The sequence below is a fragment of the Cyprinus carpio genome, chromosome B19 (genome assembly GCF_018340385.1).
Source record: "Cyprinus carpio isolate SPL01 chromosome B19, ASM1834038v1, whole genome shotgun sequence".
NCBI lineage: Eukaryota > Metazoa > Chordata > Actinopteri > Cypriniformes > Cyprinidae > Cyprinus > Cyprinus carpio.
In genome coordinates, this window is record NC_056615.1 from 18,377,013 (window position 1) to 18,392,567 (window position 15,555).

Sequence of the window (15,555 nt, forward strand, 5' to 3'; positions counted from 1 at the left end):
CGCCCCCTCTTTCCCCTCCTCGCGCTGCTCAGGCACGAGATGGACTCCTCAGCGCGCGTGGACTACAAGGGTCGAGGTCTTGTCACGAAAACCGGTTTGTGGGTTCACAGGAACTGTAACGACTAGACGTGGTGTAAGCCACAAAGCACTGTTTACCAACCGTGTGCGAGTGGGTTGCCGTTTTATTGTAATAATTAAGTTGACGTAACGACTACAGATATAATGAATATTCGCCTTATTTTTACTTTACGACTGCCTCATGTACATATAAGCTGGTTATTAATTCCTCGGCGTCCTGTATTTTTTAATTTATCATTAACTAGCGGGTAATATTTTCTTACAGTGATTTCTCAGTCAAAAAATAAGTTTCCACGTGAATTGTACGCGTTTTAAGTTAATGTTGGTTTTGTTTAGTTAAAAACGATAAATTGAAGCATTTAGCAGGTTTAATTTAAAATAATCCTTCGCTTCGTTCTTTACGTTATTTATACTAAATAAAGGTAGGCCTTTTTTTTTTTTTTTTTTTTTTTTTTTTTTTTTTTTTTTCTCCGTAATGGTTAAACACATATTAAGGTTAGTTCAATTATAACGCTATTCTTGATGGGGCCAGCTGATCTTTTAAACTGATGTGACATTAAGTGGACAGTTTATATGCGGTTTAATTTTTATACACTAACAGTGTATCAAAAACAATACCTTAATATGCTGATATTAGTGTGTAAATTATGAAAAACAGTATAATTTGAGTGTTACATGTATAATATATTTTTTTTAGTGTGTATATGCTGCACATATGTAGTAAATTTTGATAGGAGCAGGTCAGAGGTTGTGTATGTAAAGCTGGTTTGAACTGCAAACCAATGAGAGCCAAGTATAGTGCAATGCATGATGGGAGTGATCTTGCATTCTATCATATGAGTCTCGGTTTAGGCCCTGCCCACCTTTACACACACAAAAAATATGAAAGTTGGGTAAAGCATGGCCTCTTGAGTGTGTGTGTGTGTGTGAGAGAATGTACCAAGGGGTGGTGTGCATTTTATGGAGCCGTTTTCTGGAAGCTTTAGTTTGGTCAGGGTGCATTACAAGGCGGTGTGGACACAGGACTTACTATAATTATATATAAATATTCACATTAACATTTACATTAACCTGCCTTAATATATATTTTTCCTTTTAATGAATAATTGTAATTTGGTAGCATAGTTCAGATGCTTCATACGTCAAAAACATGTTGATTGTGACAACGTTCTTCAACCAGGCTTGTGTGTACACTGAGCAGAGCCTGCATGGACAGCCCATTGGCCTTTAGAAGTTTCGTTTCATACGCCATTTTTCTTTCTCATTGCTAGCTTCCTCGATTACTAGCGTAGCCGTTTTTGCTCAGAGCTTTGCTTACACTGTATGTGTGTGTGTGTGTGCATGCACACGTGTGGCTTAAAGGGGGGCCCCAACTGCTAGAAGAGAGTGTGGGAAAAGGGTCTCAGCTAGAACAGATACTCTGTGTGTGGAAAAAGTTGGAACCTTTTGTGTGGACAGTCAGTGTTTGTTGTTTTTAAAGATTTTAATTAATTTTGCAGGGGTGCTAACTTTGCTATGTTTTAAATATTAATGCTATTTTTTGTAAATTATTTGTCACTCATAACAATTTCCATGATTGCAATCTGTAAAAAAAAATAATACAGTTAGGTATTTTACGTGCTTTTTAATTTGGTTTAAATTGCTGAAAATTGAGAGAAAAAAAATAATTTAGTGTGGCATATCCCATTCAGCCTAAATTAGTGTCAATTATATTTCTCAATTTGTTTTTATTTGTGTGCTTCAATCCTGCTTTAAATTTGTGTGAGGGTTTTTTTGGTTTTCAAGTTAAACAATGTATAGCTTTTTTAAAAATTATTATTTGGTGGTAATTTTCTGTTTTTCTGCTTGTAGATGTAATTTTGTTCTTAACTTGTGCATTAGTATCAGCTGTGGCTGGAAGGACCTTTTTTTTTTTTTTTAACTCTAAAACTAAATATTGAAGTATCTTGATTCAGACCGATTTGTGAGTTCTCGTGATGGAGTCACTAGCTTGTGAATTATAACGTTCGGCCGTGTTTCCTGGTTCCTCCTGGAGTGTTTGTGGTGGGAAGTCTCCCTAAACCCCCCCCCCAATGTACCTTGTATGTTCATGTTATGTTGCATGTCCGTTGGATTTTGAAGTGAATGAAGATGCCCTCTACTTCTGTTACGTCACAACCAAACCCCGCCCCTTTTCCCTTTCTTGTCTGTAGGCTAACCTGTTACCATGGTAACCAGACCCCACCTCCAGGGGCAGAAAGAGTTTACCCTGAAATGGGGCACTAACACCCCACCCCAGTCCTAACCACACACACACTCCCCTCTTGCTCCTATAGCTTAATCTGCTGTAGGAGAACATTCCATATTGCATTCCCACCGGAATGCAGACCAGGGCTGGAAAAGCACACCAATCCCACCAAATTCCTCAAGAGAAAAGGGAAGTTTTTAATTCGTACATGAAACCAGGAATGTCATACGGCTGTACTTTTAGTTAGGTTGATTTTACAAAAATAAATACAAATGTGAAGGTTTACCAAATTGCATTGTTTTTAATGTTTAAGTAGTTTTTGGTGTGTGTGTGTGTTTGTGGTTATTTAATTTTTGTTATTTTTTTTTAAGTCACTTGCCCCGGTGCATACACCTATACATGCTTGGCCCTTGGCTCTTTTTTTCCCCCTTTTTACTGGTCTCACACATGTCTCTCTGATCATTCAGCTGAGTGCTAATGTTTTCTTTATTAACTCTGTGCCTTTAGTAGATTTGATACACTTGTGTGTGTAAGCTAAGTTTTTTTTTAGATTAAATGGTGAATGTGTGTATTGCTGTTTTAGGTTATGTAATTCTGTCAGAGCTTTTGCCACAGTGGATTTTTAGTGAAGCATGGACAACCTCTTGTATTCTGTAGTATCGCTCACAACCCATAATTTTTTATTAATAAAAATTATTTATTATTAAATAAACTGTTTTCTCTAAGTGAGCTGTTCCCTGTTAAAAATGAGCAGAAGTGCTACACTACCTGTGGTATTTTTGCCTCACTGGTTATAGTTTACAGAATCAAATTTGGGTTGCGTTGCCTTGGATTTGACACCGTAAACATGCTGGGAAAAACATGTCCAGGAATTACACAGATGTTGAATGCAAGTTGTGATGCATTTTGATAATTCCTGAGATGACTCCAAGTGACTGTTCTCCGCTTGACATCTACACTCTTCATGAGTGCAAATGTCCCTTACAGCCTGTACAACTTCAGTTTCGTCTCCAGGCCTTACTCTATATAGCGTTGTATTGCTAGGATTGACTCTGTAGTTTATTTATTTATTTTAAGACATGCTTTTAATTTTGAGAATTGGTATGTCAGTGAGTATTTGAATGACCTTGTTTTTAATTTCTTGGCAAAACTATTTTATTTTAATTGGGTCAGTATGTTGCAGTAGTTAATGGTGACCATCTACATGGAACCAACATTTTTATTTTATTGTTTATACATATAATACATACAAAATGGAACATACACATGCATGTTCTATTTTGCAGAAGCAACATGGTATGACTTGTTTGACAGTTTGTTGCTTCTGAAATTAGTTGCTACAAAGTCCTGAATTTGAGAGCAAAATGTTTTGGATGGCAGTGTAGTGTTGCTTTGCTTGTTGCTGCACAATCAACATACTTAATAGAAAACACCCATAGATTTTGACCTTTTTATGCTCAAGATAAAATAAAAATAAAAAAATTCAGTTTAAATATTGCTCAAATCCTAGCAGTATCTTTGAGGCCGACAGTTATGTTAAAGCAAAATCAAACATCTGTTTTCTTGCTGTCATAATTAAAAGTGCTTGCACACTACAAAATGTCTGTTTTTGGAGGATTGCTGTCTTGTAGGTAGCCAGTTTTACGATAGCTTGTAACTGTACAATAAATAATACAGATCATCCATTGATGTTATAAAGTACTTAGGATTGTTGATGCACGCTGATTGCTTGAAGCACGTATGTGCGTCAACGTCAATTACTTTATTATAGTATATCAGTTTCTTTAACACCAGTGTGCTTCAAGTCCCCTATTATTGCTCACTATTTAGGCCTCAATCTATGTGCATGTGTGACAGACATAAAAGTAAGTGTGTGTGTATGAGGGTTAGTGTGTCTACCTGTTCAGGTAGAGGCATGTTTGTTCTCATGTCCTCTGTACATTCTGTTCTTGTTAATTTTAGTGTGTAAATACGCAAATATACAGAGCATGAACTTTGGAGTCGTGTAAAGTCAAGTGGGCAGTTATAGATCTTTCACAATCGCTGCACCAAAACATACACATTAATGAAACCTATGTTAACATGAAAGAACCAGCCTATAAAAGCGGTATCACCATTAAAATTAATTTTACAGTGCTGAATGGCATATGTACAGGCTCTGTATTAATCTGAATGAAGCTAATAATGTTGTGTGTTGTCATTTCAAATTGAATCCAAACCTGAGATTGTCCCTTTTCTAACTCTTGATACATTTAGTTCTTGGCCTTTAGAAACTTCTCTGTATAAGTAACATCTGTATTTCTATGATGGAATTTTTTTTTTTTTTTTTGATTCATTTGTGCAGTTTACATTGGGATTGTAGCCAAGTTGGCTTGTTACTTGTACTCGTAGTGATTTAAACATTTAAATGCTGTGTCTGGGTTCCTGACAGTTCCAGTATCTTTCTCAAAGTGAACTTACACAGTCAATGCATTAATTGACAAATTAGAGTCAATTCATAAATTAATTTAGTTTTGTCACTGACCAGTTGGTTTTGTAGACTGTAGGGATGCACCGAATATTCGGCAACCGAAATTATTCGGCCGAAAATTCCTCTTTCTGTGTTCGGCAGAATATGTAGCCTACCGAACAATGACTAATGCGATCAAACAGAGGGACGCACTAATGCAGGAAACATGTCGGCAGTGAGAAAGTATTTAAAACTATCAGAGAAAGATGCAGAAATTATTACAAGCATGAAGCACTGACAGCGAGAGACTGTTTAGTGCTGCATCACGTCTCCGATGAGAAGAGGTGGCTGATGATGGTGGTTAGGTTAATGTATGATGATTGAAATCGTGAAATTACCTCAAACGATTAGTAAATAAACTGCAGAATGTTATATTTGCTAATGCATGCACAAATCCAGGGTTCAAAGTCCAAAGCGCGAGGAAAATCTAACTTGTTACTGAGCAAATGACGAGTAACATTTTTGTGAATTTTTTTTAAAAGGCATGTGACAATGTGATACGTGGGACAAAAATCTTCCCAAATTCCTAATGAGAATCATCTATGAATCTGCATGCTGTTGTCAACAAAAAGAATCACTGAGATCTTACTGCGTGTTTCTGCCAAAATAAAAGCTGAGAAAAAGCAACAATTCCATTGACGTTCATAAATGATAGTATTGTAATTATACTGTCGTTCTGTAAAACAAAGACAATAATAATGATAATAATAATAATTACCCTACAACAGCTCTATTAATACATATATTATAACATTCACAAATTGGGATCTGTAATATATTTTAATGTTTTAAAAGAAGTCTCTTCCAAAAAATGGCCAAAAAATATAATTTTACTAACTTATCAGTTTTAAGTTAAATTGTGCTTTGTCTGCTAGAATGGAAAACAAAATGTTTAGTGTTAAGTAAATATTTTTAAATTGTTGTTTTGTAATTGATTTTTTAAAATTTATTTTAAAAGCAGGACAAAACTGTAAAAAAGCACATTTTAGCAATGGTGAAAAAAAAAAAATGTGAAAAACCATGTTCAGGTATTCGGCCTTTGGCCCAGTGTTTCATTTTGTTCGGCTTCAGCCAAGAAATTATTTTGGTGCATCCCTAGTAGACTGTGTAGAATTATGAATTTCTAGTAATAAAGACATCACCTGATAATGTCTGAACTCAGCCTTTCCGTCATATAAAACCCCCTTTAAGTTGACCGTACATTTATCACATTATCTACATGTCAGCATTTGTGAAATCAAGGGACGTGGCAGTATGCCAGATATCTCAGACATTATGACCTCTTGTATATTTAGGTTTTATCTGTCTGCTAGATATGCAAAATCAGTCTTACATCTACAACTGAAGGTTAATTAACGCACACCTGGGGTTGGTCACATACATGCGTGTGTAAAATCACCAGTATTGCCCCTCTCTTTGGGATGTTTGAATCAAGATACGAGTCCACAAGGTGTTTGACAGCTACCATATATAAGAGGGAAAAAAAAACATTGGTAAGAGTTTGTAGATTTTACTTTGTTTGGGAATTTTTAGGCTTTTTGTGAAAAGCTGACGCCTTTTTAAATAACGCTTGATAAGAGATTCCAAGGTGAAGTGGACTTTGAGTGAGTTTTAAAGGAAACCGCTGTCAAAAAAGACTTTTAAATGGCCTCACCCTTTTCTACCTAGTTGAATTGGTTAATTTTCCCTTTCTGTGGCTGTAATTTGCTTGGAAATGTACACATGTGCACGTAGGTTAATTATGCTGATATGTACACTTAATAAGTTGGACTTTCACCCTTTACTGTACTGTACCTGATTACCTCCTTTCAGGTATATTTCCATAAACATGATGTGCAGCTTTTCTGTGTCAATTATTTTTAGAGATACACTGATTGCAATTTTCTTGGCCAATTCCAAATTTTTATCATCTTGGAAGTGTGACTTGCCAATAACGATTTTCTTTCTAAGAACTGTAATTTGCCGCATGTACAAACAATCTACTTTAGTTTTTTTTTAATGCTAGAAATTATTTAAATAAAACACATTATTAAACACTACACTTTCCCCCAATTTGGACAAGTTCCAGATGTTCTCTCACTTAAACAACTCTCAAAATAAAGTGCTCTGTGACTGGAAAGAGGTAGAAATTAGTTGCTGTAAAAAATCAGATGTCGTTTCCCACCGTTTAGAAACCTTTTTAAATGTATGTCATCTTTCACATCAAATTCTTACATTTGTTTCAATTAAATCATCTGCCATCGTCTTGTCTGTCTCACCTTACTCTTCTTATTAGTCAGCTCGCCACACTGGATAAATGAAATCTGATCTGTGATGCGACTGCATTGGGCAGCTGCGTTCAATTTTCAGTTGTAGTGTCTGTTCTTTTACTGAACTAAATTATTTTAGTTACTATAAAAAAAAAATCAAAACGACGGTGGGGGTCGGTGCCGCGGTGGGCAAGTGATGTAACCGGTGTTGCAGCTTAACAACTTTATCACCATCAGCACCGTCTATCGCGGCAAGCCTATTGCTTACCTATATAATTTTTTCGACCTTAGTTTGCATATATAACTTTCTGTGAACTACTTTGTGTGTGCTCTTGTGCTTATTTATTTTGATTTCTGCATCAGTCTGTCTCATACATGGCCAAAATTCCATGTTTCCCTAGTCATTTTTATTGACGCTGTAATAACGCTTCTTGTCCAGTCGGGCAAGTAAAATTCTCTCACTTGCCCCTTTAAAAGATCTACTTGTCCCAGACAAGAATTAATTGAGCCCTGTGATTCCACCATGGTTTTAAGGCCTGTTCACACCAAGGACGATAACTGTAAAGATAACGATAAGGAGAGAGTTTAAAAATTTGTTCTCAATATTAGAGTAGCAGAGTCCACACCTCAGCTATAACAAAGGCACAGAGAAACCATATCGACAGAATCCATTTCAGAATGACTTTTTCCAGTTGATGAACAATAAAAACATTGACACCCAATCAGAATCAGTCCTGATATAAAGAGCTTGAGAATTTAAAGAGGCAGATGAGAATAAACAGATGATATTGTTAATTGGTGTGGACGCTAATATCGTTTTTGTTCTTGGTGTGAACGGGACTTTACTTTGGCCTTATGCATATTACAAATTTCAGATTTTGTGTCGTCTTCTCTCACGTTGCTGACATGTTTACATGTGGATGTGAGCATACCTTTGATGTCAAAAAAGTAATCGGCAAGATGTGAGACCGGCCGGGCAGTCCCCAGTCATGCAGAAAATCGGCTGATTCTGGTCCCTAGCGGGCCAGTTAGTGCATCTTTAATTAACTTGATATATAAACCCCAATTTCAATCAGTCTCATGGGTGCTATTAGTGGACTGGTTATGGTTTGGTACCTGGTCTCCAAATACAAATCCCAGGTTGTGTTTGCTCCAGTTGATTAACTCCAGTACATTTTTTTTTGGTGGCTTAGTGGCTCACAAATCACTAGTTTGCTTCCCTCTTGTTTGACAAATTATTGATTGTTCGCTAATATTTCACTAACCTGCAAATACTTGTACTATATGATCAGGGTAATTTCTTTTGGACATATAAATGTATAACTAATGCATCTAATTGCACAACACTGTTTTTTTTTTTAAGGTCTATATGTTGAAACTGCACTGCCTATTGGGGATATTATGTAGCTTTAGCTAGGGCAGTGCAATTAATCGCATGCGATTGTCATGCGCATCTTGTGAGTAAAGCCATTCCATGATTAGTAGTAAATCTCCATTACCTGCTTTCAGATGGAGCGGCATTTACTACACAGAGCCATAGTTCACTGACAATTAGGCAATATTGCACTCATCGTGGAATCGCAAAGAGGGAAGTGGAAGGTCTTCAAGTCAAAATCTATCCAAGAAATGGATTGAAATTGGAATTTTTTTTTTAAAAAATGTAAATCAGTTATAATTTTCAGAATGCAAGTTTCAGTTTCATTTTTTTTTCATTTTTCGTTTTGAGCTAGTAGTTCGCATTATAGAGATGATGTTACTCAAATCTTCCTCTACTGGGTGCCACCAGTCAGACTTCAAGGTGCAATAGGCGTTTGTCTTTAGAAACATTTTGTTATGCTGGTTGAAAGTCTCTTTACATCCCTATAGCAATCATTAAGTTAAAGGGGTCCTATTATGCTCTTTTACAATGTCTTGATTTTGTTTTGGGGGTGTACTAGAACAGGCTCTCATACTAGGTTGTTCAAAAACACATTATTTTTCACATATTTTACATTATTACAACACCTCTCTCCCCAGTCTGCCATGAACGGCTGGAATAGTTCCTGTACAAATGAAGGCCCGCCTTCTGGAATAAGAGATGGGCTGTGATTGGTTAGCTGGGCCAGCGTGTGCTGTGATTGGTTAGCTGGGCCAGCGTGTGCTGTGATTGGTCAGCTGGGCCAGTGTGTGTTGTGATTGACAGAACTCGGAGCCTGGTTGGGAAATGTCCTGCTTCTCACTATAGATGCCTGCTGCGAGCATCAGTTTAAATATTGCGTCAAATCAATTTGAGCATGATTTAAACTGGGATGATTTTAACCACTCTAAGCTCATCTGTTTTGAGAACACGTGTCTAAGACATAGTGATAACACTTGTTGTCTTCTCTAGTGCAGCTCAACCAGGTCTCGTCCCATTCGTCGATCTTTGTGATATCACAAATCCTGGAAAATATGCGTTGTAGTCCAAATGAGTCATTCGTTGTAGTTTTTGAAAAGTGATTTCTGTTAAATAAAGTATCTCCTTTTAAATTGTCTTTGAGCTTTGTAACTTTTGCAGATCTTTTTTTATGCTCAAACAGCAACATTACAGACTAACTAAAGTTTAAAAAGTGAAAAAGCATAATAGCACCCCTTTAAGTGGTCTAAATCTATTTTATTTGTATTATATATTCTGTGGAAGGCATAGGAGCAAGAAATGTTTGTCCAATCAAAACGCTTGGTCCGAGCGTTTTAATTGGCTTTCCTACCTGCCTCACAAATATGTATTTGCATACCTCTGCACACCATGTTTGCACGGACAGGATACGTCATCAGGACGTTCACATACACTGTGCAGACCGAGTGAGAATGACAGACAAACATGTATTTTATTTTTTCTTCCCCACAAAAGTGAATGTGGCTTGTAAGAATCTGGACCATTTAAATCCAAATATGCCTGACTTGTGTGATTTATTGCATTTTTAATTTTTTACATTGACCACTCTGTTTTTTTTTTGCAGGAGCTGCAAGCTGCAGATCAGGAATATCCCACCTCACATGCAGTGGGAAGTAAGTACAGATTTCTCTAACCCCCCCCCCAATTCTCGAAGGTGAAGGGGCATGTATGAGGTGTTATGTGAAAGTAATACTTTGACTTGCTTGCTCACCACTACTCCTCAGAAACCTTGGTATTTGAGCCACCAATCCTCCTGAGTAATGTCCTAGAATTTAACATCTTGGACCAAATGAGCGCATACACTCTCCAATAAATCCATTTTTGTGTTTTAAGCAATTATCCTTCATATTCATTCAATCAGATGTTACAAGTAGTGTTTTAGGAGGTAGCCTGTTGTCCGTGTTCGTTTTAGAGGTGTGTGACTTGAATTAAGTCCAAGCTTTGAGAAGGCTCGTCGTGTGATTTGTTAAATGAAAAATGCTATTGGTTCTCTGGATGGATGATGAATATCTGTCTTTTCTGGTTTAGTATGGATGCTAGTTTAGATCAGATCTAATAAAATCCTATGATGTTCAGCTGAAAAAAAAAAATCCCCTTTACACATACTAACTCATTGTTATTGTACTTCACTTATCAGATCAAACTATCTGTAGACGCGTTCGCGTGTACGGCTCAGTACACCGCTCTTTGCCCTCCTGCTTTTCATTTGAGCTCGAGACAAGCTCTCACTGACCCTTTGAAAACTTGCTTAACATGCTCGCTTTGCTCGTCCCCCTTTCTCGTTTCATTCCTGTTGTGCTGTGTGTATAGAGCCTTACAGAAGTCCACAAAAGTGCTCTGATCATAGGAATCGGTTCAGATTCAAAACTGCATTGTGCTCTGGCATTGTTTCCTCAGCTTTTCCGTCCATGACCGATTCCTCCAGTGTTTGAGTTACTAGGGGAGCTGGGAGGGGCTGAGACCCCCTGGTTCTAGTCATAGTCCCCCTAGTTATATGTAAAATCAGACCTGGGGGGGCTTCCCAACTACCAGTTACTTTTAAATGTATTATTACAGTGGTAGGTCATTACCTCCTTGATGTTGAATTAAATGTAATGATTTAAAGAAACATTAGAGTCGACAATAACTACAATTAAAATGGCCACTCGCAGTGCTTTCCATCATAGATTTAGTCAGCAACATGTCATATAATAGGGAGCTTCTGGTGTGTGTGTTATGTTTAATCTTTTTTTCCCTAGCCAACTCAAAATAATGAGTTTTAAGAGAGCTAATGTGGACACAGTGAAAACAGTTTTTTTAAAACACCTGCCAAAGGCAGGTAAATTTGGAAATATTACAGAATTATTTCTTACTAACCATAACCATATTTTTCCACTTCTGTTTATTAAAACTGTATTTTTTTTTATTTATTTTTTTTATCTTGACTGCATTGAGGTTATTCCTTGCAAGTTGGTAACATACAAAGCTGGTCAGAGTCGCAGCATCATATGTGAAATTCGGCTACATCCATGTGAAATGGCACCTGTCATAAAACTGTGAAGACCCAGTGTTGTTTTGTGCCTTGTTTCTGGTTTTGTGGCTGTATGTGAGGAATATTCCACGTGTCACGTTCCAGGGAGGGAATTGGGCATCCTAGATAAACTTGTGCTGGTCAGTTTTCCACAGAGGCAAAAGTTGTTGAACTGTCTACTAAGACCATTAATTGCTTGTTTTGTCTTTGTATTATTTGGTTTATATTTTAGTGAGGTTCATATTCACAATTTGGGGCTTTTTAATACAGTTGAGCTGCAAACTCTTTATTTGCTCACTTAAATGTGCTCCCCCTTACCTCACATTTATTCATTATGGGCTCTGTGTTTGTTTGCAGCAGTCATCTTTATTGCATATTTTATTACAGGTAAAATGAGTAAAAGTCAAATGGGATTGTTTGCCATCAGTAAACCAAAGCTACAATATAAGAAACGTTGAGACTAATTTAAAGGCTATATCAATGTATCGATCATGATGAGCAAAGTGTTCCTAGTCAATATGATGTACTATGTTTAACTCTGTTAAAGCTGACATGTTTTTTTTCTTTTTCTTTTTTTTTAATGGAGCTGTTTATTGAAACTTTACACACAAAAAGGTGGGGTTTTTTGTTGTTGTTTCTTTTTTTTTTTTTAGTGTTAAATGTGATACATGAGGCTTTTATGGTTCATATGGCTCCTTAATTTTAAGAGGCCCAAAACTGCAAAAATATGTAATTTGGTGCAGTTGCTGATATTTGTGGCCAAAAAGTAAGATTAAATTCTGATAGCTTGTAATACAAATCTGTGAAGTCTTTATTACCGTATAGGAAACTACTTGCATGAGTTTCATATAAATATCAGTTATATCTCCCAATAATGTGCTAAAATAATATTTAAATGCTTAGTTTTATGATCAGAGCTCTGTAGTTTTTGTGGAAGGGCAAACATATTAAGCAGTGCAATACAGTGTTGATTGAGTGATATACAAATAAACGTTCAGGCTCAAAAACTGATGTATAATTGATACATTTTAACAGTTTTTTTTCTCCCTGATATTATGGATAATTAAGTCTAAGCTGCTTCAGTCCAGTAATTGTTCATCCTAAAATATTACTAACAATATTTATAGTTTTTTTTTGTTTGTTTACTTTAAAAGCCAGTAGAACATTTCACAGCAAAAACGTGTACCAGGACCTGAGTACTTTAAGTGAGAAGCGTTTTAGTATAATTCTATCAATCAGGTGACAGAATGCATGTAGTAGATTGTGTACAACAGGTTTTTCAGCAAAACTGATCATGTTGATAATTTTGAGGCCTCAGAAACTTGCACATCAAATATGATGCAATAAGCTTTATATGGTTAATATAACCTAATGGACAAAACATTATATCTGTAACACATGAACATGTTCTCTATTTTATTTGACGTTTAAAAATGACTTCTTTTTTTTCTGTTGTTGTATGTGGTTGCATCAGCAAGAATACCTCCCAATAATATTGCATTTATACCGTGTGAAGTTCAAAACAGTTCAACCTTTAAAAGTGTCTAATGACCCCTGAATTTAGTTTAATTTCTTTGCACTTACTCTAGCTGTTTCATAGTGTAAGAAATTGTCCTGTTAATGGCCACATGCTTTCTGTGTTGCCTTGGTGTGTAGCAGTAGCTATGGGTTTAATAACCTTATTTAGGTTTGACTCAATCTGAGAAAAAATGAAATGACCATAAACCTTTAGTTTAGTTTTTATTTTTATTTTCCAGAGGGATGTTTTTTTATAAGGAAGGTGTGGTGTTTTTATATATATATATATATATATATATATATATATATATATTTTATTATATATATATATATATATATATATATATATATATATATATATATATATATATATATATATATATATATATATATAATTTTTTTTTTTTTTTTTTTATCAATACAATAATCAATACAAAAAAGTTAAATACATCTCTGACCAGACAGTAAGAACACAGATTGGTCCTTCCCACTTACATTTATCAGTTTGCACAGCTCAGGGTGTAAATAGATAAGAATTATCAAATCAGCGTTCATATGCGTCTACTACATTAATGACAAGTGTCAGTTAAAATTTGAATGGATTCTGTATGTTTTAAGCACTGAATTTGAGTACATTTTGGAGAAGAGTGGGAAAAAAATATAACTTTGCTAGCACTGTAAATATTACCTTTAAAATTGAATGTGTATATTAAATAACAAAATGAAACCTCTGTAAATGTATGGATCATTCTAGCTTACTATATGGCTTTGCATGTTATCTGCAGCTGAATTCTGCTGAAGTATTTATGATTGGTCTGATGAATCATGACTACTCAGGTTTGCCCTGTGGCGATAAGCTCTGTTGTAGTTTAGTACTAGTAGGACTAGTATTATTCAGCAATAGAATATATATGTTTGTAATCCATAAACCTGGAAGTGAATTACAATTTGAGCCATGTGTTCCTTTGGGAATTTCCAAGTTTAAGACTTGTAGACGGAGACCTTCCCATTTTGTCCTTCATCCAAAATTAAATAGTCATACCTCCAAACATGCATTTTGATGCCGCCATTTGTTTTTTTTATATGCAAGTTATGAAGTTGCTGCTAGTACCGCAAGGGTGTGAGTTTGTGCTTTGATATGACCATTATAGAACAAAGTGTGAGTTTTTTTAAAGCCTTCTGAAACTGCTATGCTAAAAAGCCATTGGAAATTCCAGAGGGAACCTGTGGTGATTTAACCTTACAGTTCAGTAGATGAAAAATAATTTTAAGGTCATAAAGGCTCAGTTTTAATTTGATTTCTTTTCAGCTGTAGTCTGTTTGTTAAAGCGAAAGCTAGATATGGGGAAAAAACATTTTAGCAGATTTTACAGTGTATAAACTTTGGGGCCAGTGTGATTTTATTTTTTTGGCTATTTTATATTTGAACAAAATATAGTGACAACCTATATTACTTTGAGAAATCACTACCTTTTTTTTTATTATTATTTTAGTTTATGTAATGTAATTTATACCTGGGTTGGCAAAATGAATTTACAGCTACCATTCCTCCAATCTTCAGTGTCACAGAAATCATTCTAACATGCTGATTTGGTACTGTTTTATTTGCAAATTCAGTTAAACTGTTTAAACGTGCTACTTAATTTATGCTACATATCACAAGAGTTTCAGTTGGATGTATTGAATTTGTTTAGATGTACGATGTATCAAATTGGCATGAACCAAATGTTAACCTAAAAACAAAATGGACCGTGTGTAATTATTTCATTTCCCATGTTTTTACAAATAAACATGCTAAATTTATAGCACAATTTTCCTTTTATTTCAGCCCAAAATTAATCCGCAGTCAAATGATGTCAGCCTGCGAAAATGTCAAGTACCTACTTGAGCAAGACTTAGTTATTTAATCTCTCCCTTTATTTTTCTTCGAGTTTGACCTGCCAGTTGTTCAAATAGAAGATATTTGTGTTTGTATTGTCGTCTTGTTACTGTGGGCATATGTTGAGATCTTGAAGTGTGTGTGTGTGTTATGTGATGGCGTAGCATTGGGGATGTGTGTTTTTGCTGTGACCACGCTCAGACGAGCTTAGTCGGGCTGGATTTTAACCTGCTGCCCCGTCTAGCTGCAGGCCTATTCCATGTGTGGACGCCCAGAATGTTTAGGTCAACCCTACTTCCTCCCCCCTTCTTCTCACTGCATGGTGTCTGAAAGCCAACCACAGCCCCTTCCTCTTTCACCCGATTGAAGGAAGCCATGTCTTATTGGCCTGGACTCAATGATTGACTGGTTCCGTAGCCAATGGCTGGAAATGCCCAATGGCTGCTGGGAATTCCATAGTAATGCACACGCCAACCAATAGGATGGCTTGAAATGGAGAAGGGAAGTGGTGGCTGTAAGGGGGGTTGTGGGCATTAGTATGTGTGACGTATAGGGGGCTGGGGTATAAGGAAGCCTACAGGCTTTTACACACACGTTTAATGTTCACTTGCACACCTCCTCCAGAGCAGGAGTGGCAGAAGTGAAGCGCTGCAGTGAATAAGGTTTAAAGC

General features: G+C 36.1%; 1 protein-coding gene across 4 annotated transcripts in view; it reads left to right on the top strand.

Annotated features, from left to right (window-relative positions):
- The window catches only part of LOC109054847 (insulin-like growth factor 2 mRNA-binding protein 3), a 34,541-nt gene that overhangs the window by 2,259 nt on the left and 16,727 nt on the right, over positions 1–15,555 (top strand). For all 4 annotated transcript variants that reach the window (XM_042745818.1, XM_042745819.1, XM_042745820.1 and 1 more), the window contains exon 3: positions 10,042–10,090. In XM_042745818.1, coding sequence (XP_042601752.1) covers positions 10,042–10,090 — 49 coding nt within the window. The remainder of the gene's footprint in view (positions 1–10,041; positions 10,091–15,555) is intronic.